Source organism: Antechinus flavipes, chromosome 4, assembly GCF_016432865.1.
Source record: "Antechinus flavipes isolate AdamAnt ecotype Samford, QLD, Australia chromosome 4, AdamAnt_v2, whole genome shotgun sequence".
Lineage (NCBI taxonomy): Eukaryota > Metazoa > Chordata > Mammalia > Dasyuromorphia > Dasyuridae > Antechinus > Antechinus flavipes.
In genome coordinates, this window is record NC_067401.1 from 193,883,075 (window position 1) to 193,904,923 (window position 21,849).

At 33.9% G+C, this 21,849-nt stretch overlaps 1 protein-coding gene across 5 annotated transcripts in view; it reads left to right on the forward strand.

Moving 5' to 3' along the window:
* The window catches only part of ANKS1A (ankyrin repeat and sterile alpha motif domain containing 1A), a 205,469-nt gene that overhangs the window by 72,069 nt on the left and 111,551 nt on the right, over nt 1–21,849 (forward strand). For all 5 annotated transcript variants that reach the window (XR_007953469.1, XR_007953470.1, XR_007953471.1 and 2 more), the window contains 2 exons: nt 5,049–5,141; nt 21,037–21,157. Coding sequence is in view for 1 of the 5 variants with exons in the window: in XM_051996444.1 (XP_051852404.1) it covers nt 5,049–5,141; nt 21,037–21,157 (214 nt within the window). In the remaining 4 variants the exon portion in view is untranslated. The remainder of the gene's footprint in view (nt 1–5,048; nt 5,142–21,036; nt 21,158–21,849) is intronic.

A 21,849-nucleotide genomic window follows, 5' to 3' on the forward strand; every position in this document is an offset into this window, starting at 1 on the left:
TGACAATTCCTGCTCTGATTGGAACTTTCATGGTTATATCAAGAGGTGGAATGTTCCTGATTTCAATCCAATGAGATAACTTCTTAACGTTTTGCCATTTTCCCCCTAAAACAAGGAAGGAACAAAATGAAAATAGTTTTTATTCTAACAAGAATTTGAGTTCTTTGCTAATGTTTTTTACTTTTTTGTCTAGAGGGTTTCTAGAGTCATTTCTACATCAAGAAACAACAAAAAGTCCACTGGAATTAATTCCAGCCTGTATGGAGTATCCTGTCTTAGGCTCCATCTGCTCTTAGGGATTACCCATGTGGTTGGGATTTGTGTTAAGCTGAACTATCTTGAGACTTCATTGATACTGTTAGGATGCTTACATGGATGCTTATGTTTTCGTTTATCTAGTGTTGTCCCTCACATTCTGGCTAAAAAAGTTGTGTTTTCTCTGTTCTCATCTTGGAACTCTGGAGTAAAGAAATCAAGAATGCAGTTTATTTTCTATCTTGTTTTCCTTGTTCATTGTTGCCTTCATTGTTACCATTGCTTTTACCTCTTTGTATTACTCGAAATTGAATCCTGTTGCTATTCTTAAAATTTCTTTCCATATTATTTCTTCTAGGGTGGTTTGCCATTTGTGGGGTATTTCCAAGATCACATTGTTGATCCTGGAATTAAATGCATTTTTTTCTTGCTGTTGAGGATGGCTTGAATAGTGCCCAAAGATATCACCTTAGACACCCTCCTTCTTTGAGTATATTCCAGAGTAATAGGCCTTCTGTGGTTTCGTGGGAGAAAGAGGTTTGCCATAATGAAATAGACTCTTCTTTCTTTGCCCTCCAATTGCAAACTCACAAACCTAAGATTTGAGTTTAGAATGATCTGGCTTTGTGGTGGCTCCCAAGCTGGAGTTGGATGAGTTGACCATCTCAGACCTACAGACCCTGCCTAGGTCCAGACTTTTTTCTAAATCTGACTTGAGTCTGGGGAACTGGGATTAGAGATGAGATATTGATTAATAGGATACCTATTTAATTTAGATAGATAGATAGATAGATAGATAGATAGATAGATAGATAGATATTGATTAATAGGACACCTATTTAATTTAGATAGATAGATAGATAGATAGATAGATAGATAGATAGAACGAGCTAGCATTTTACCCCCTTCTAAATAGCTGGCTATAGCCATATTGAGTTTTCTTCTCTGTATTTGTACACAAAGCCAGTAGGGGGAGCTGGAACCATTGAAAGAATGGTAATGAAAATGGGTCAGTGAAAAGCTAAGTCACTATTTGTTACATTATTTCTTAAAGTATAAGTAATTACATAGCAGCTTAAAGACTTTTGGCTGTTTGGTAGTTAATGTTGCATCTGAAGGATTTTTTTTCTTTTAATTTCTCACATTATTATTTACATATGTTTTGCTCTTTGTGCTTGTCAATGTCACTTCTATTTCCATGTGTTGCTTAGGCATTTTCTTTACATTTACTTTTCTTATGCATTTATCTTAAATGATATATGTTAGAAGAAAGTGAATTCTTTACTGATTCAGGTTTCAATTCACAATGTTACTGTAGCTCTTTCTTGTGTTAGAGTTCTCAGATCTTTTAACTCTTACATTTTTTTAAAATTAAAAACTGTTTTTCATCCCAAATTCTCTTCCTTCCCCCACCCTTCTCCCTCTCATTTAGAAGGCAAAAAATTTAGATAGGTTTTTGATAGGTTCCGATTTTTTTTCTTCCATAAACATGGTCTTGAAGGAGGTTTACTGGAGGAGAATGACTACATACCAGCTTTTTATTCTCTCTGAATCTTAACACACATTGATTAAATGCTTGGTTTATAATTGACATTATTCTAGGTGACAGTAATATACAGTCAGATATATTTTTAAAGGGTTTATATTCTGTCATATATTAGACAGTTTAGTACAGGGGAATGAGTACTGGTTCTGAAGTTGTAGGACCTGAGTTCAAAATTCAGCTTCTGATATTGACTCCTTTGTGACCTTGGGCAAATCACTTGGTCTTGTTAGGCCCCAATTTCCTAATCTGTAAAATGTGGAGATTAAAATTTAAGAACCTTTCAATCTTTAGGTCTATAGTCTATCCTTCTGGTCCCATTCATTCCATTCCATTCATATATATATGCAAAATAAATCAAAGATACACATGCACATACAAACACACATGCATATTTATTTTATTTTTCTGGAAGTCATTCTAGAAAAGCAAGATTAAAAAAGCCCTCATGTAGGAACAGCTATACTTCTGTGATCATCCTATAAAAGTCTGCTTCCCAATGGACTTTTCCAATCAGAACAATAGCTGGTGAAACACGAATGATTCTTTGGAATGAAAGGGGTAGTGAATTAAGTAGCTTCTGCTCTATAGTTGCAAAACTATTTTTCATATTTTTTAAGTGTGCAGGGTCCTTTATCAAGAATAATATCATGTGTTAAGTGAAATGAGCAGAACCAGGAGATCATTATATACTGCAACAAAAAGATTATACAATGATCAATTCTGATGGACAGGGCTTTCTTCAACAATAAGATGATTCAAACCAGTTCCAATTGTTCAGTGATGGAAGAGAGTCATCTACACTTGAAGAGAGGACTATGGGAACTGAGTGTGGTTCACAATTCTTTTTGTTGTTGTTTGCTTGTATTTTGTTTTGCTTCACTTTTATTCTTGTGTGGCACAATAATTGTATAAATATGTATGCATATATTGGATTTAACATATTTCTACCATGTTTAACATATATTGGACTACTTGTCATCTAGGGGAAGGCGTGGGGGGAAGGCGGAAAATTATAACATGGGGTTTTGCAAGGAGTAATGTTGAAGAATTGTCCACACATATATTTTGAAAAATGAAAAGCTTTAATAATTAAAAAAAGAATAATATGTATCTCCAGAATTGCATAGACTCAGGGACTTCACAGATTAATGCCTGTGGCTCCCTTGTTTTACTTGTAAAGCATTTCTTTTAGTTTCTTACTTTCCTCAAGTAGAACAATATGTAGCATACTTATTTCTTTATATAGACTTAAATGAAATAAGATTTAATGAATAAGAAGAGTTATCTCTGTGGGTTAAGATGATCAAAAGTGAGAGGCTATTTTTTAGCTTTTACAAAATTTTTTATGAGGAGCATTGAAGTTTGAGTAAAAACTACTGTTTTGACCATTGAGTCTTAGGTCATGAACATTGATTTTAGTCTATCTGTTAAAGTAGATAAGAGTTTTCATAGTTTCAGAAAATCTAGATTTAACATAACAGCCAAAGTAGACAACAGTGTTTTAGATTTTTAAATTTTGTATCTTTGGGATTTCTTTGATGATTATTCACTTTGTACTATTATAGCAGTAGGAGAGCCTAGTAGAAGTAGGCTCAGTAGGAGAGCCTAGTAGAAGTAGGCTCAGTAGGAAGCTCTTCGTCTCAACCTTCCTGATAATGTTCTTTTAACTTTTCCTTTCTCCCTACCACCACAAGAGGAACCCCAGAGCTTCTAGTGCACGCTTATCCTTGAGCCCATTCCCCCTTTCTCAAGCATAGTGTCAGATCTCTCCAACCTTTTTGATTTACTACCTCTTAAGACAACTTGAAGAAAGAGGGAGATACGAACTATTGTCTTTCTGATAAGATGAAGTGCCACATTTTCCCTTATAATATATATTATGGTAGATTATTATAATTTCCACACTGCAGTTTACCAACTAACCTGCTTACTCTTCTAAAGGACCCTTGGGCCTTGCCATTTGTCTCTTTTATATGTATTTATATCTTGTCTTCCCCATTTAGAATGTTAAGCTCCTTGCAGTCAGGAAGTCTCATTTTTCTAGTTATATCTCTAGCACTTACCATAGTGCTTGATACATGGTAAGCACCTACTAAATGTTTTTTTTCATTTATTTTTCACTCAGTAGTAGGAAAATTTTCTAATCTCAGCTTTCCTATTACTATTAAGCTCACAACTTTAGTGTCCTCAACTTTTTAGTTTTACTCAATCCATGTATGTAATCTGGTGACAAATCTTTGGCATTTCTACCTTGACAGTATGCTCTCAACTCACTTTTACTTCCATAATGCAAGCTTCATTACTTCCCAACTAGACACTTTCTATGCTTTCTAATTGGTCTGCATGTCTCAAATATTTTCCTACTTCATTTTCCATTTAATTGCCAAAATTATTTTCCTAAAGTTTAAAGCTAGGTCTGACCATGTCACCCCTTTACTCCGTAAACTGATTTGCTATTACTTTTAGGATAGAATGTAAAAATCCTCTGTTTAGTATCAAAAGGTCTTTAAAATCTAGTTCTTCTCCTATTTTTTCCCTTTCCTATTCTTGTGCACATACTCTACAATTCAGTTCTATTTCCAGACTTGCTGTGCTTTATATAGTCTTAACTTTGTGCATTTCTACTCGCTATCCCCCTGTCTGAAAATGATTTCCCTCCTCACTACTAACTTTAAACTTTTCTGGTTTCCTTCAGGACTCAGATAAATCCCTCTTGTACAGGAAGCCTTTTCTGGTCCAATTTTTCTCTCTCTATATATATCATACCTAAAGCTTCTCTCCCCATACCCTTGAAGAGCACGCTTTTCCTGGTCCCTACCCCCTAAATTACTCAGTGTCTTTTCTCAGACATTTTGGATTTTCTAGATAGTATCTATCTTCTGTGTACATAATTATTTGTTGTCTCCTTTATAAGATTTGATTTCTTTTAAATCAGGAAACTGTGTTTTAGTCTTTCTTTGTATCTTGATCACTTAACACAGTGACTGGCTACTTAGTAAATCATTTATCTTTACAGCTGGTTAGTATATGATAGAATTTCTCATCCCTTTGTTTTAAGAAATGAAGAGGATAATTACATAGTACAGAATGAAAGAAATCTCTGTTAAGGGAATAATTCTGACCTTTTATTTGACATCTTAAAGGCCAGTATTTAGCAATGGCTAAATTTAAAGTAGACCAAAAATGACAAATATTTAAGATGAGACATGCTAAAATTCTTGAGTTGTTTTTTTTTTTAATCCTATAGAGAGAACGTCCACCCCCACCAGCAAAACCACCACCAGAAGAAGAGGAAGAAGAAGACACAGAAATAGAACTTTGTCCTCATATATCATCTGAGGTATGTGTGTGTGTGTGTGTGTGTGTGTGTGTGTGTGTGTGTGAGAGAGAGAGAGAGAGAGAGAAAGAGAGAGAGAAGATATACAATTTGTCATGATGATTTTTTTTTTAATTTTTTGATTTAATGGCCAGAGAGAATACTTCATCTAGATCTTTAACTCTTAAATCTTTCTCATACAGAGTAAAAAAGCATGCAGTTTTTTTTATCCACTAGTTGATCTCATTTTTGCTTGAAATTGAGTCTTTAACTCTTTCCTTTTGATACACATATAAAGGAAATTTCTCTCATTATCCTTATACCCTCTATTATGATAAAGTAGCAACAATTGGCATTGCTAACTTAGATCTTTTGATTTTTCACGTTTCCTTATTGTTTTCATACAAGAAACAAAAAAATGAATTGAAAGAACATACTTTTAATGAATGTTCAATTTGAAAAGAAATAAAAGTATTAGTTTTTGAAAACAAAAATCACAAAAGCTTTTGGGAAAAGGACAGTCAAGCTTTTTTTTTTTTTAAATTAGCATTTGCCATACATGCCAGTCGTAGTACACAGATATGTGAAGAAAAGTCACATTTGTGTTGGTCTTTCATCTCCAGAATATTTCTTTATTATTAGTGACAATTAATATATGGATAACTGACTTTGAATTTAGAAGAATTACCTGGGTTCAACTCCTGCTTTTGATATATTCTAGCTTTGTGACCTGAGGAAATATCTTAACTTCTCAGTGCCCAAGCTAACTGTGTAAGACAATAAATTTTAGCATACATGTTACTCTGTAGATGAGATCCTTCATTGGGATCTCCATATATTGATAAAATCACAGGTCTGGTTAAAAAAAAAGAAACAACTCCAAACCTTCTTAAGTTAATAGCTATCTATTAAAAAATATTTTTAGGTGAATTTTTAATTATTTATTTTATTAATTTTTATTTCTTTTGTATCCATATTACTTTTTTTTTAAAGTATACCTTTTCCTTTATTTCCTCTTACCCTGCCTGTCATTTCCCCCCACCCCCTCAAGAGAGTCCTCCTTTATAAAGGAGATGTAAACACTTGATTGGTGAGCCTCATGAGTTGAGTCCCCAAGCAGATTAAAATGTAATTTGGAAATATTTAACAAAATAAGAAAAAATGCAATAAAATATAGATAATATTACATTTTAAAACTAAGCCAAAAATGCAGCCTGAAAGAATCCTTCATTATGGTTTAGTAGATAAGTTTAACACTATTGCTCTATAACAATGAATAAGAAAGATTAAAAATGATTATGCAAAATTAGCATATTAATCATCTCACCTTGTTATTTAATAAAATAAGTTATTTTTACATGTTAATTTAGTCACTCTTCTTATTGTTGAATTATTTTGTGAAGGTTTTACTATGTCAGAGCCTAAGATGAGATATTTATGTACCTGAGAGAAGTTCTGAAATCAAATTATTCCTCAACACATTGGAAAAGTAATTCCTCTTGTCTAATAGAGGCTTTGATTGTTCGCCGTAACACACATAGCCCATCATAATAAAAATAGAGCAGTTCTATGCCCAAAGAGTTATAAAACTGAGCATATGCTTTAACCCAACAATACCACTACTAGTTCTGTATTCCAAAGAAATCATAGAAGAGGGAAAAAGACCCACATGTGCAAAAATGTTTGTAACAGCCCTTTTTGTGATGGCGAGGAATTGGAAAATGAGTAGATGTCCATCAGTTGGGAAATAACTTAATAAGTTGTGGTTTATGAAGATAATAGAATATTATTGTTCTATTAAAATGATGAATAGGATGATTTTAGAAAGGTCTGGAAAGATTTATGTGAATTGATGCTGAGAGAAGCAAGCAGAACCAGGAAAACATTTTTCATAACAATAGTGGGATTGTGTGATGATCAACAATGACAGAATAGGTTCTTTTTAGCAGTTTGGTGATCCAAGACAATCCCAATAAATTTTGGATGGAAAACACCATCTGTATCCAGAGAAACCTAGGGAGACTGAATGTAGATCAACACATAATATTTTCATCTTTGTTTTCCCCCTTCTGTTTTTTTCTCTTGTGTGTTTTCTTTTTGTTTTGTTTTTTTTTCTCCCAGCATGATTCATATGGAAGTATCAAAAAATGAATGTACTATAGTATAACCTCCCCCAAAAATGTTTTTACATATATAATTGGGGAAAACAAGACAAAAATAATTTTTAAAAAGATTAAAAAATAGAGCAGTTCTGGCAAAGGATTATGACTAAACTTAGGCCCTCTGTACTATCTCAATAATAAGTGTACCAAATCAAAGAATTATGAAAAAGGGGAGAATCAAATATAAAACCTTCCAACAAAACTGTAAGGCAGAAGGTCATAAATAAGAAATAAGCCTCCAGTACTATGAGTCACTTGGATCTTGGGGAACATAGAAGAAATAACTAGAAAGAAAAAGGATAACAGCAATAGCTTTAACTTCAGAAGGAAGATTGGACATGTCATAAGAACTCTATAAGAGTGATTTGGAGTCATGATACACTGATTTTTCTTGTGCATCACTATAAATGTGGAAATATGTTTAGAAGTGCATATGTTTAAGCTATATTGAAATACTTGCTGTCTTAGGGAGGAGGAAAGGAAGGGAGAAAAATTTGGAAATCAAGGTTTTGCAAAGGGTGAATGTTGAAAACTATCTTTGCATGTATTTTGAAAAATAAAAGGCTAGTGTTATAAAAAATGACAAACAAATAGAATCATGATACCTATTACCAAAGAAAATCTGTTATCTGAAATATATTGGGCTATTATTGTAAGCTGAGATTTAGGTACAATGAAAAAATATGCAGAGATTTGAGAATTACTGATCTCTGTGAAAAATATGAAAGAATTAGAATTTGAATCTTGTACTCCAGGAAATAACACAAGAAAGTCAAGCAGTCAAGAGGAAACAATTAATCTGTAAGGACAGTGTATATTTCTCTCTCTTTCTCTCTCTCTCTCTCTCTCTCTTTTTTTGGTGAAGCAATTAGGGTTAAGTGACTTGTGAGGGTCAAGCAGCTAGGAAGTATTAAGTGTCTGAGGTCATATTTGAATTCAGGTTCTCTTGATTTCAGGGCTGGTGTTTTATCCACTGTGCCACCTAACTGCCCTTTCTGTCAAATTTTTATTGAAGTTTCACTGTATCAGGGCCTAGGACAAGGTAAAGTTATGTCTCATAAGGAAAATTTAAAAATTACATTGTCTTACTCCTTGCCTTCTGCATGTTGGAAGATTGTTCCTTCTGTGTATTGTATTGTCTGCTGGAGGCTTTGAATCTTCACTGTGATATTTGTAACTTATAATAAAAATAGAAGAATTTTAGCAAAATGATGGAATTAAGCACATTCAGATTGCACAATGATAATGAAATAAAAGATGGCAATATGACATACCAAAAGGTTATGGAAATTGACCCATACCCATTCCTCCAAAAACTGAGCATATTCAGTCATCATGAGAAAAAAAAACCTAAATGAGGTGGACAGAACTGGGCATGTTATAGTAAATGAAGCTAGAATAAATCAAGCAATTGTGCTGACCATTACAAATTCATATTATCCAATCTCAACTGTTGTAACAGAATAATTCTTTTTATTCCTCTTGTATTGATCCTGTATTCTATTTCCCATAACAACTGTTTCATGGTTCTTTTCTTAAGGTGCCTGTGTTCCAAATCTTTCAACTGAAGATTTCACCTTATACTTTGAGAAAATAAAGAATATTGATTGCATGCTCCTTTTTCTGTATCTCACATTGTCTTAATATCATACCCAGGTCTACTTCTTCATTGTTGTCCTTCATGATGATATGGCCCTTTTTCTTGTGAAAGCCTTCTGTATACTCTTCTTTTACTGTCTCTTTTTTTTTCCCCAGCAGATTGCCCTCTCAGTTATTTTTTCTTTCTCTAATCATCAACTTCTTCCTCTCTGCTGCTTCCTTGTTATCTTCAAATATTCTCAAGTCCCTTATGTCCCTAAAAATCCTTCCTAGATCCTACTATCTCCTAAAATTGTTGTATCTTCCCTCCTTTTCTCAGTTAAACTCATATAGTAGAAAGAGTATTAACTCTATAATTAAGAAAACCTGTGTTCAAATCTTTTGATACTACTGCTTGTATGATCTTATACTAGTCATTTATTACCTCTGGATTTCAGTTTCCTAAACTAAAATGAGGAGGTTGAACTAGATGCCCTTTGAGGGTCCTTGTAGTTCTGTGATCCTAGAGCCTTATCTCTGCTAACTGCTTTTAGTTCTTCTCTTCTCACTTCTCAGTCTTTTATAATCTGACTTCCAAATTTTTTGTCCACTGGAAGCTGCTGTATTCAGTTATTAAATTGTCAAAAATGGTGGGTGGCCTGTTCTTATTCTTCATCTTTCTTGATTTCTTTATAACATTTGATACTGACCACCATCTCTTCCTGGATACTTTCCTCCCTGGGCTTCCAGGAACTGCTTTGTTTTGGTTCTTTTTCCAGTTTTTTTGATCTATCTTTCTTATCTCCTTCACTGGTTCAATCAAAACATTTATTAATCATTCCATATGTGCCAGACACTAACGTGTGCTGGGAAAATGGATTCAAAGAATAAAACAATCCTTATTTTTAAGGATTTCTGACATTAGTCATGTCTCATGACTGTGGATATATGCTTCTGTCCTGTCCTTACTTTCCTTCTTTCCATATGTTTTCATTTGGTGAATAATTCTCAAGAGATGTAATTTGTATGTCTTATGTATATCTTGTATGTTCTAAAGCTATGTATCTAGACCTAGTTTCTCTCTTCAACTCCATTTCTACACCAACTTAAGACATTAAAAAAAAATGTGGTTTGTATTTTATTTTTACATTACTTTCAATTTGCAGTGTATTCATGTCAATTTGTCCAAATTCAAAGGGTTGTCCCTCCACTTCTGTGAAGAAGCAAGGTAAGAGTCTACTCAGGGTTCCACATGTAATAAAAACTTATTTCTCTCTTTCTCCTAAACATCCTCCTCCCAAAACACACACACCACCAGTCTTAAACAAGGGTCAAAAGAAACTATAAAACAACCATCATTCTGTGACATTTCAAGAGTTATGTTAAAATCCTAAAACTGCATAACCTTCTTGCCCAAAATCATCAGTTAAACATTTATTGAGGTGATACAAAAGTTCTGATTGATACAAAACAGGCAAAAAAAAAAAAAAAGACAAAAAACAAGAAAAAACAGTCCCTGCCCAATGAGGCACATAGATGGGTCTCAAACCTATCTACTTTGGTTAAAGTTAATTCTAACTACCCCTAAACTGTTATCTGTCCTGTTTCATTGGTACTATAGGAATATGAAGGTTAACTCAATTTTCCCCATTCTACCAATGTACTGGCTAATAACAGTAATATTTCTTTAGAGCCAAACTTATTATAATTTATCACATTCATTTTCAAACCTTTTGTTGTTATTATTCTTTCTATTTATATTATGGTATTGAATAGGTATAGTATTTTTCAGTTTTTGCTTGTTTTACTTTGGAGTCTCTTCATTTAAGTGTTCCTATCTATATATCCATCATATTTTTAAAATAGAGTAATATTCATTAGATTCATATACCAAATTTATTTAACCATTCACCGTCTGATAGGCATTTTTTTGTTGTTTGCAGTTCTTTGTTACCAAAAAAAAATGGTACTGCTATAAATAATTGGGTATCTGAACCTTAAAAAAAAAAAAAAACCTTTACTTGGAGTAAATGCTTAATAATAGAATCTCTGGGTGAGAGTGTAAGGGCATTTAAGCCAATTTATTTACTTTTTACATTACATTTACATACATTACAATTAATTCTAAATTGCTTTCCAGAATTATAGAACCAATTTGAAGCTTTACTAACAGTATGTTAACATGTTTGTCTTGCCACAACTTTTCCAACATTGACTATTTTCATCTTTTGACATCTTTGCCAATTTTCTTCTTTCACATGACATCTCAAGAGTTATTTTCCAGAATAATAAATATTTATTAACTATCTGCTGTGTGCCAAACACTGCTAATCTCTGGGGAGATAGGAAAAATAAAACCAGTCCCTGCCCTCAAGATGTTCAAAAGCTAATGGAAGGAGGCAACACCCCAAAAGAAGTCAGAAAAGTGTAGAAGGGGAAACGATAGGACACCAGGGAATACCTGGCATGGTGCTGTCTTGTTTGTGGATATAAAGCCACAAAGAGAAGAGTCAAGTGAGCTGGAAATCTAGTTTCTTCCTTGTATAAAGGAAGTCCCTGGGAGTATTTTGTTACTCTCTAATGATAGGAGGGTAAAAGAGGTGATATCAATCAAGGCTTGAATTGGTAGCACAGGGATGAGATTTGAAGTGATGATCTTTACCTGGGAGAGAGCATCTGTCTGGAAATTGAGCAGAGAGTTTTTTTTTTTAATAACTTTTTATTGATAGAACTCTTGCCAGGGTAATTTTTTACAGCATTATCCCTTGCATTCACTTCTGTTCCGATTTTTCCCCTCCCTCCCTCCACCACCTCGCCCAGATGGCAAGCAGTCCTTTACATGTTGAATAGGTTACAGTATATCCTAGATACAATATATGTGTGCAGAACCAAACAGTTCTCTTGTTGCACAGGGAGAATTGGATTCAGAAGGTATAAATAACCTGGGAAGAAAAACAAAAATGCAAACAGTTTATATTCATCTCCCAGTGTTCTTTCTTTGGGTGTAGCTGCTTCTGCCCATCTTTGATCAATTGAAACTGAATTAGCTCTTTTTATCAAAGAGATCCACTTCCATCAGAATACATCCTCAAACGATATCATTGTTGAGGTATATAATGCTCTCCTGGTTCTGCTCATTTCACTTAGCATCAGTTCATGTAAGTCTCGCCAGTCCTCTCTGTATTCATCCTGCTGGTCATTCCTTACAGAACAATAATATTCCATTAACGTTCATATACCACAATTTACTCAACCATTCTCCAATTGATGGGCATCCATTCATTTTCCAGCTTCTAGCCACTACAAACAGGGCTGCCACAAACATTTTGGCACATACAGGTCCCTTTCCCTTCTTTAGTATCTCTTTGGAGTATAAGCCCAGTAGAGACACTGCTGGATCAAAGGGTATGCACAATTTGATAACTTTTTGAGCATAGTTCCAAATGAGCAGAAAGTTTTGAGTTGCATTTTTGTTATGTATGTATTTTCCCCTCTTTTTTACCTGTGGAAAAGAAAATGAGACTTGAATGTTACCTGATCCCTTCACCCTTTTCTCCTTATTTGTATATTCTGAAACTTGCATACACAAGTTATTTCAGATGATTTCCCACCTTTCTCTTCCATTTTCACCTTTAGTATATTTTTTCCCTTTCCTTTTCCGATCATTAAAACAACAACAGCTTCCAGATCCTCTGTCTTATTAAACTACCTTTGGGACCCTTGATGATTATAGCATTCTGAGGGAATACTTTTATTATCTTACCTACTGGAATGTAAACAGTTCATCCTTGTTTAGTTACTTATGATTGTTTTCTTGTATTTACCTTTTTATTTCTTTTTCCTTGCCTCTTGTGTTTCCAAGTTTGTATTAGGACTTGAAATTACTTTATTTCTTTAAAAGACTATCCTTCCAGCCCTTTGTAGGATTATATTCAGTTGTGCTGAATAAGTTATTTTCGATGGCAAGATGTGATATCTTTTGCCTTCTGGAATATTTTTCTGAACTTTCCCGGTCTTTATGGTGATGGCTGCTAAATTTCCAAGGTCTTGAATTCTTTCTATCTGCTTGTATTCTTTCTTTGATCTGGAAGGATTATGTTTTAGCTTTAATGTTTCTGGACTTTTTAATTTTGGGATTTCTTTGAGGAGATGATCAGTGGATTCTTTGTATTTCTTTTCCACTTGGTTTTAAAAGAGCTGGGCAGTTTTATTGTAAGATTCCTTAAAATATAATGTCTAGACTCCCTTTTTTTTTTTTTTTTTTGATGATATCTTTCAGGTAGTGCAATGATTTTCTTTTTTTTTAAGCCCATAGACATTTTTTCACCAGTTACATGTAAAAACACTTTATTGTTCATTCCAAATTCTCGTTCTTTCCTCTCTCCCCTCCCTGAGATGGTACATTTGATAGAGGCACATTCATATGCAATCATGCAAAACATATTTCCACATTAGTCATGTTTTGAAACAAAACTCGGATCAAAAGAAACATAAGAAAAGTTGTTATTGTTGTTTTAAAGTAAAGGATGCTTCAGTCTGCATTCAATCTTCAGTTTTTTCTCTGGATCTAGATAGCATTTGGATCTTGGTACTGCTAAAGATAGCTAAGTCATTCACAGTAAATCTTCATACAATATTGCTGTAACTGTGTACATAGTTTGATGATTCTTAAGTTTTTTTTTCTCTTCAATCTGTTTTCTAGGTTATTTGTTTTTACTATAAGATAACATATTTTCTTCTATTTTTCCTATGTATTGACTTTTAACAAGTATTTCTAGTTGTCTCATGGAGTGATTAAAATTCATTTGATCCATTCTAATTTTCAAGGAGCTGGCTAGATAGCTCAGCAGATAAAATGTTGAGCTAGATTCAAGAAGATCTGTGTTCATATTTTTTTTCACCTTTATTAAAGCTTTTTATTTATTTTCTTCTTCTTTTTTTAATTATAGCTTTTTATTTACAAGACATATGCATGGGTAATTTTTCAGCATTGACCCTTGCAAAACCTTCTGTTCCAACTTTTCCCTTCCTTCCCCCTACCCTCTCCCTCAGATGGCAGGTAGACCAATGCATGTTAAATATGTTAAAGTATATGTTAAATACAATATATGTATACATATCCATACAGTTATTTTGCTGCACAAGAAAAATTGGACTTAGAAATAAAGTAACAATAACCTGAGAAGGAAAACAAAAATGCAAGCAGAAAAAAAGCAGAGGGAGTGGAAATGCTGTGTTGTAGTTCATACTCATTTCCCAGAGTTCTTTCGCTGGCTGTAGCTGGTCCAATTCATTACTGCTCTATTGGAACTGATTTGGTTGTTGAAGTATATAATGATCTCCTGGTCCTGCTCATTTCACTCAGCATCAGTTCATGTAAGTCTCTCCAGGCCTTTCTGAAATCATCCTGTAAAGCTTTTTATTTACAAAGCATATGCATGGGTAATTTTTCCAACATTGACCCTTGCATAACCTTTTGTTGCAAATTTTTCCTCCTTCCCCCACCCTCTCCTCTAGCTGGTAGGTAGTCCAATACATGTTAAATATGTTGAAATACATGTTAGATCCAATATATGTATACATATTTATAAAGTTATCTTGTTGCGCAAGAAAAATCAGACAAAGAAGGAAGAAAAAGAAAAACTGAGAAAGAAAACAAAATGCAAGAAAATGATAACAGAGAGAGTGACAATGCTATGCTATGTTCTACCCTCTGTTCCCAGGATTCTCTCTCTGGGTGTAGATGGCTCTCTTCATCACTGCACAAGTGGAACTGGTTTGAATCATCTCAATGTTGAAGAGAGCCACGTCCCATCAGAATTGATCATCATATAGTCTTGCTGTCTATAATGATCTCCTGGTTCTTCTCATTTCACTTAGTATCAGTTCCTGTTAGTCTCTTCAGGCTTCTCTGAAATCATCCTGTTGGTCGTTTCTTATAGAACTATAATATTCCATAATATTCATATACCATAACTTATTCAGCCATTCTCCAACTGATGGGTATTCACTCGGTTTCCAGTTTCTGGCCACTACAAAGAGGGCTGCCACAAACATTCTTGCACATACAGGTCCCTTTCCCTTCTTTAAAATCTCTTTAGGGTACAAGCCCAGTAGTAACACTGCTGGGTCAAAGGGTATGCACAGTTTGATAACTTTTTGAGCATAGTTCCAAATTGCTCTCCGGAATGGTTAGATGTGTTCATATTTAGCTCAGACATTATTAGTGCTATCTTGGGCAAGTCGCTTAACCTCTATTTGTCTTAATCCTCTGGAGAACGAAATAACTACTTCGTTATCTTTCCCAAAAAAAACCCCATGGACAGTATTGGCAAGCTGTGGTTTACAGGGTCATGAAGAATCAGACACAACTTAATGACTGAACAATAAGAATTTTCAAAGAATCTCATTGGCTGTTTTATATCCCTTATTTCCAAGTTATTAATATCCTTTTAAAATTATTTTATAGCTCTCAATTCTTTTCCAATTGCCCTTTGGCATTCTCATTTTCTTTATAAATTCATTTTGTTCTCTTTAAAACAAAACAAAACTATGTTTCACCTCTTCTAGGAATTTAATTAAACTTGTGCCCAAATTATGTTTTACCTTGATCCCTTGCTTATAGGTGCTTTTTAGTTGTCAGCTCATTTTACAAATAAGGAAACTGAGGGATACAGGGACCACACAATAAGTGTCTGAGACCAGATTTGCTCTCCAGGTCCAGTGCTCTTCACACTATACCACATAGCTGCCTATTTTCTATGACAAACTCATTTAAAAAAAATTTTCCGTTAAACCTATTATTATTATTTGCAATTAATAGAAATGTTAAAATTAGGGAAAAAATTAAGAATAATAAGTTTGCAAATCCCCATGTATATGTATTTATATATATGATTAAGCAAAACAAATTCCCACATTGGTAATGGCCCTAAAATTTCTATTCTGAGTCCTTCATCTCTCTGTCAGCAGGTGGATAGCATGCTTCCTCTTCCATTTTCTGGAATTCTGCTTGGTCATTGCTTTGATCAGAATTTTTATTACTTTGAAAGTTATTTTCACAGTGCTGTTGTTGTATAAATTGTTCTCCCGGTTTTCACTTCACTCTACTAATTAAAAATCAATGGAAATGATAATTTCAGCAATATTTCAGGATGTAAAATTTATCCACCCAAACAATAAATATTGTTGTATATTTCCAATGAAATTGAACAGGAAAAGATAAGAGAAATTTATTTAACCCTCTCCTCCCCCACAAAATGTATAGAATATTTAGGTTTTAAATCACACACATACAAGCACAAACCTATGTGAATATAACTGCAAAATACTCTTTATGAAATTAAAGAAAACCTAAATAATTGGAGAAATAGTAATTACTCTAGGGACAAGCTGAGCCAACATAAATAAAAAGTTACAATACAAACTAAGTTCATTTACTTATTCAGTGTTGTATTAATCAAATAACCAAAGAATTACTTTGAGCTAAAGAAAATAACAATGAAATTCATCTAGTGAAAAGGGGAAAAAAAGGATAAAAAATTCAAAATAATGAAAAAATATAGTAAAGAAGGGAGCTTTAACAATACCATATTCCAAATTAAACTACAAAACAATAAAAGTCATTTCTGTTGTCTCTTAGATTAGCAAAAAAAGATCACAGTGACGTTTCAAATTCCTGGAAGATTGGAATTATTATGAACCCATTGAAAGACCTTGGAAATTCCACCCAAAAACTTGTGCAACCCTGTAATTCATAGAAGTCTTTTGATAAAGCACCATTAGAGCAGGGTCCCAGAGTCTGGAGAGACATATCAGAAGGGTGGATAGGCTGAACCACACAGGAACACACTGCTATTGTTTGTTTACAGTTGCTCTTTGTTAAGCATTGTAAGGCTGCATAGTTAGCATGCCACCCTGGCATAAAAGATAGTGCAGTGCATAAAAACCTAAACTGCCCATATTGTTTCCTCTCTGTTGCTGATTCCTTCCTATATTTTCTTCTTTTCGTTTTGATTACCTAGTTGAAGATGACTTTACTTTAGACTTTAGACAACTACTTAATTCCTAGTTGGGACATATGTAGATAGAGTTCCAATGCTTCCCTCTACCTCTAACCTATCCCTCAATTTATGTCCCTATTATTCTTGATGTTTGTCATTTATTAGTTGACCTGTTTTGCATATGGAAATGAGATGATATATTTTGTCACCTGGAGTTTATCAGATTAATGACCAGATCATAATGTAGATATACATTTTTAAGAGGAAATTTTTTAGGGAGGGAAGATCAAATGGACTATTAGATTCTTTAAGGCCAATTTAGAGAGTTCACTTAGCATTTATGTGCTTACAAGTAGGCCAGTTAGGTTTGGTCATGTATACTTATTGTGTATCTAATTTATACTTTAATATATTTAACATCTACTGGTCATCCTGCCATCTGGGGGAGGGGGAGGAGGGGAAAAATTGGAACAAAAGATTTGGCAATTGTCAATGCTGTAAAACTACCCATACATATAACTTGTAAATAAAAAGCTATTAAAAAAAAAAAAAAACCAAGTAGGCCAATTAGCACTAGAGTAAATTAATTATTTTCTTCACTGAAACTTGTTTCTCTTTTCCTTCCCCCTGTTCTTTTTGCCAATGGTCAAAATTGTGTGTTAAAATTTTTTATAGCAAAGGTAATCTTTCTATTCAACACAAAATAAGGTTCCCTCCCTCCCCCCAGCCTTCCTTTGTTGTTAACTGTGGAAGAAAACAAAAAGATTAAGAAAGAATTTATTAAAGGGCAACATCTACTCAGTTAAACTTTTTCCTTGTTTATCTCTATGGCATACACATTTCCTGAGTGAGAGTGAGGCAGGAAGAGTAACTTACTGCATTGTTGTGTGTTGTATGTGTAGAATATTTAATCCTGCAAAGTGACCATCGAGTTTATGTAGTCCATTTTACCAATGAAGTGATTGATACCTAGATAAGGATTAGAATAGAGGGGAAAGACTTGTTTCTTTTTTTTTTCTTTTTCTTTCTTTCTTTCTTTCTTTCTTTTTTTTTTTGTCTTAGGAAAGAAAGAACTTTTTATTTGCTTTACACCAGGGGTGGGGAACCTTTTTTCTGCCAAGGGTCCCTTTGATATTTATACCATTATTCCTTGGGCCATACAAAATTGTCAATTTATAGAACTTAAGCAATGGAAGGTTGTTGTACTTAGCTTTAAGTTCAACATCCCCTGAGGTTGCCTTAACTTATGATTTCTTGGGCCTTATTGTGCCTGAAGGCAGGACTTTTTCTGCCCTGCTTTAGACAAACTGTTTTCTAGTATAAATGAGGCAGTGGAATGTAACTGATAAAATTTGGGATTATGTGATTACTAAGTAAAAAAACTTGAGCAAGTATTTGATTTTTCTTTTTTTTTTCTTTTTTTTTTTAAATTATAACTTTTTATTGACAGAACCCTTGTCTGAATAATTTTTTACAACATTATCCCTTGCACTCATTTCTGTTCTGACTTTTCCCCTCCCTCTCTTCACCCCCTCCCCCAGATGGCAAGCAGTCTTATACATGTTAAATATGTCACAGTATATCCTAGATATAATATATGTGTGCAGAACCGAACAGTTCTCTTGTTGCACAGGAAGAATTAGATTCAGAAGGTAGAAAACCCGGCAATAAAAACAAAAATGCAAACAGTTTACATTCATTTCCCAGTATTCTTTCTTTGGGTATAGCTGCTTCTGTCCATCATTGATCAGTTGAAACTGAATTAGATCTCTTTGTTGAAGAAGTCCACTTCCATCAGAATACATCTTCATACAGTATTGTTGTTGAAGTGTATAATGATTTGGTTCTGCTTATTTCACTTAGCATCAGTTCATGTAAGTCTCTCCAAGCCTCTTTGTATTCATCCTGCTGATCATTTCTTACAGAACAATAATATTCCATAACATTCATATACCACAATTTACCAAGCCATTCTCCAATTGATGGGCATCCATTCATTTTCCTGTTTCTACCATTACAAACAGGGCTGCCACAAACATTTTGGCACATACAGGTCCTTTTCCCGTTCTTTCTTTGGGGTATAAGCCCAGTAGTAGCATTGCTGGATCAAAGGGTATGCACAGTTTGATAACTTTTGAGCATAGTTCCAAATTGTTCTCTAGAATGGCTGAATGTATTCACAATTCTACCAACAGTGTATTAGTGTCCCTGTTTTCCCACATCCCCTCCAACATTCTGCATTATCTTTCCCTGTCATCCTAGCCAATCTGACAGGTGTGTAGTGGTATCTCAGAGTTGTCTTAATTTGCATTTCTCTGATTAATAATGACTTGGATCATCTTTTCATAATAAATAGTTTCAATTTCTTTAAGAATTGTCTGTTCATATCCTTTGACCATTTATCAATTGGAGAATGGCTTGATTTTTTCATAAATTAGAGTCACTTCTCTATATATTTTGAAATGAGGCCTTAAGTATTTGGTTTTTCTTTTCTTTCCTATACATGAGGATGGAGTACTGAAATAAAAGTGTGTGATGATTCAGTGTTTCTTAGCATTTTTTTTATGAATGCCAGGCAGGTATACAATGAAAAGAAGCCCTGTTGTCCTGATAGCCCAGATGGAAGTTATGAGCTCTATCTTTTGATCTTGAAAGAAAATTTAATACAGGGTAATCAGTCTTCGCTGTCACAGAAAGACAGATGGCAGGAGTCCTTTACTATTCTGCCTCTTGGGCCTAAATTGTTGACCAGGTGGTCTAATTATCAATTTGGAGCCAGAAGTTAAATAGAAGGAAATCTGAATGACTTGAGAGAGTGGGGGGGTGGGAGCGGTGTGTGGATGTGGTTGTATTTGATAGTGAATACAAAATAAGACATCCATAGGTCATTCAATAGTTAGCAAAAAGGGATTTAGTTAGCAAAAGCAGGAGAATATTCAATAGAATAGACATTGGAAACAACTTGAATTTGATCCAGCTGAAGGAAAATTCTTATCATAAATATCATAAATAAATAAAAACAGATGGAAATAGTTCCATCTGTCAGCCAAGTATCTGAGACGCTCTTTGTATCATTCCTCTTCCTTCAGGTGGTTTTTATACTGAGGTTTTGAGGAAATAATGTTAGCATTCTGAGCCCATAGTCCCCTGAGCTAGTCAAATTTTGAAGAATGTTTCATTCCTTTAAAGAAAAAAACTAATATTGATATTGCTCCAATTAATATTGATAACAATTTCAGTAACATATAGATACTGTCTCTACTGCCTTTCTCTATCTCTTATCTCTTTGTTTCCTTTATCTGTATGTATGTGTATCTGCCTGTCTGTCTCTCTCTATAGTATTCTAGATTTATTTTAGACTGAATCTATGGTATAAAGATTAACTCAGGTCATTAGGTCCACAATTGGCAAAAACACTTTAGACTAAAGTTCTAGAATGTGGCTTTTAAGTTAATCAGAAATGACTTCCTCAGGTCACACAAGTCTTTTAAAAATCTTTTCTCTTTTATTTGTCTCCCTTTATCCTTTTAAATGATGTTAAATAAAGATGCTAAGTGGAAGAAGTGAGACTTAGGTCTGTACTTTTATGCAAAAGAGAAAATTGGCTCTTGGAAAGTTTTTTCCCTTGTCCAGTGGGATTCCCAAGGATAGGTGAAAAAATGGATCATAATTTCTATAAATATTTGGAAAGAAAGGGCCACAGAACACTACTCTATTTTTAATAAATGCCAAGATTTAATGCAAAGGTCAGTTGTATTCCAAACTGGGAAGATTTCAGTCCATTGAATAATATGTCTGTATATCAGGTTTTGAGCTTGGAGGAAAATGACCTGAATAATGCATCATGGCCAGAAGCTCTCATAATTTTTAGATAAACACACAGGAAAAAACAAAATCTCTATATCATACTTGAAATAGTGAGAAATAGTGAAGGAACTTTTATTTTCTCCATGTTTTACATTTGTAAATTGATGCAAAGTCAAAATGGAATCTATGTAAAGCCATAGATAGATTGATGTAAGTTGACTACTAATGATTCCTAATTATATATTCATATCATCTCTCAATGTCTCCCTCTTTCCCTCATATGAAAAAAGAGGACCATTAGAATTCTTCATTTTTGCTTTACATGACTGTACAAGAAGTGAAGTTCATTATGATGTTGTTCTTCATTAGGTCCCAGTTATGAGAAGTAGGACCCAGGGGAGTGCATCCAAGGAGGAAGATGAGCATCCTTATGAGCTGTTGCTAACAGCAGAAACCAAGAAGCTAGTACCATTGGAAGGAAAGCCAAAAGGTAATAAAAGAGTTTAATTTTTAAAAAATTTTTCATGGGAGGAATGTAATAAAATAGTTTTTTGAGTATGTGACAAGCATAGAAGAAAAGCATGAAGGTTATAATATTTTTTGGGACAGAGCAGCTGGTTTATGGAAGGATGTCCTATGATATGACGTGACAGCAGAGTCTGCTATTATGCCTTGCCATGGCTTTTATTTTAAAATCCTGTGTTATATAACCCTCAGGCTTCTTGACTTTTCAAAAATTAAATAAGGAAAAATTAGCTAAATCCTTTACAGAATAGAGGTCAATACAAAAGGAAAGACCTTATCAAAAAGACAAAACAGGGCATGGACTGATTTGAGGTATCTCTACTTGAGCTATAAATTAATTCTATTAAAAAACAACAACAACAAATCCCAGCTTTTCTGCTCTTTTGGATTTATACTGACCAGATAGCCATTGATTTTGAGTCTTGACCTCAGCCAAGTTGACACATGCCTCAGGAGGAAATTTTCATTTGGCTGTCTCTCAGTAACTAAAGTACTCTGCAGTCGTGTTCTACTTTGCTTCTGCTGAATTCAATTTCCCTGGCAAGTAAACACTGCAGAATTGAAAGACAGGCAATTGATACAAATACATCATAGGAGAGATAGTCCAGCTTGAAAATTTCAGCTTCTTCATAAATAAAGCTTAAGGTCTTTCTAGGG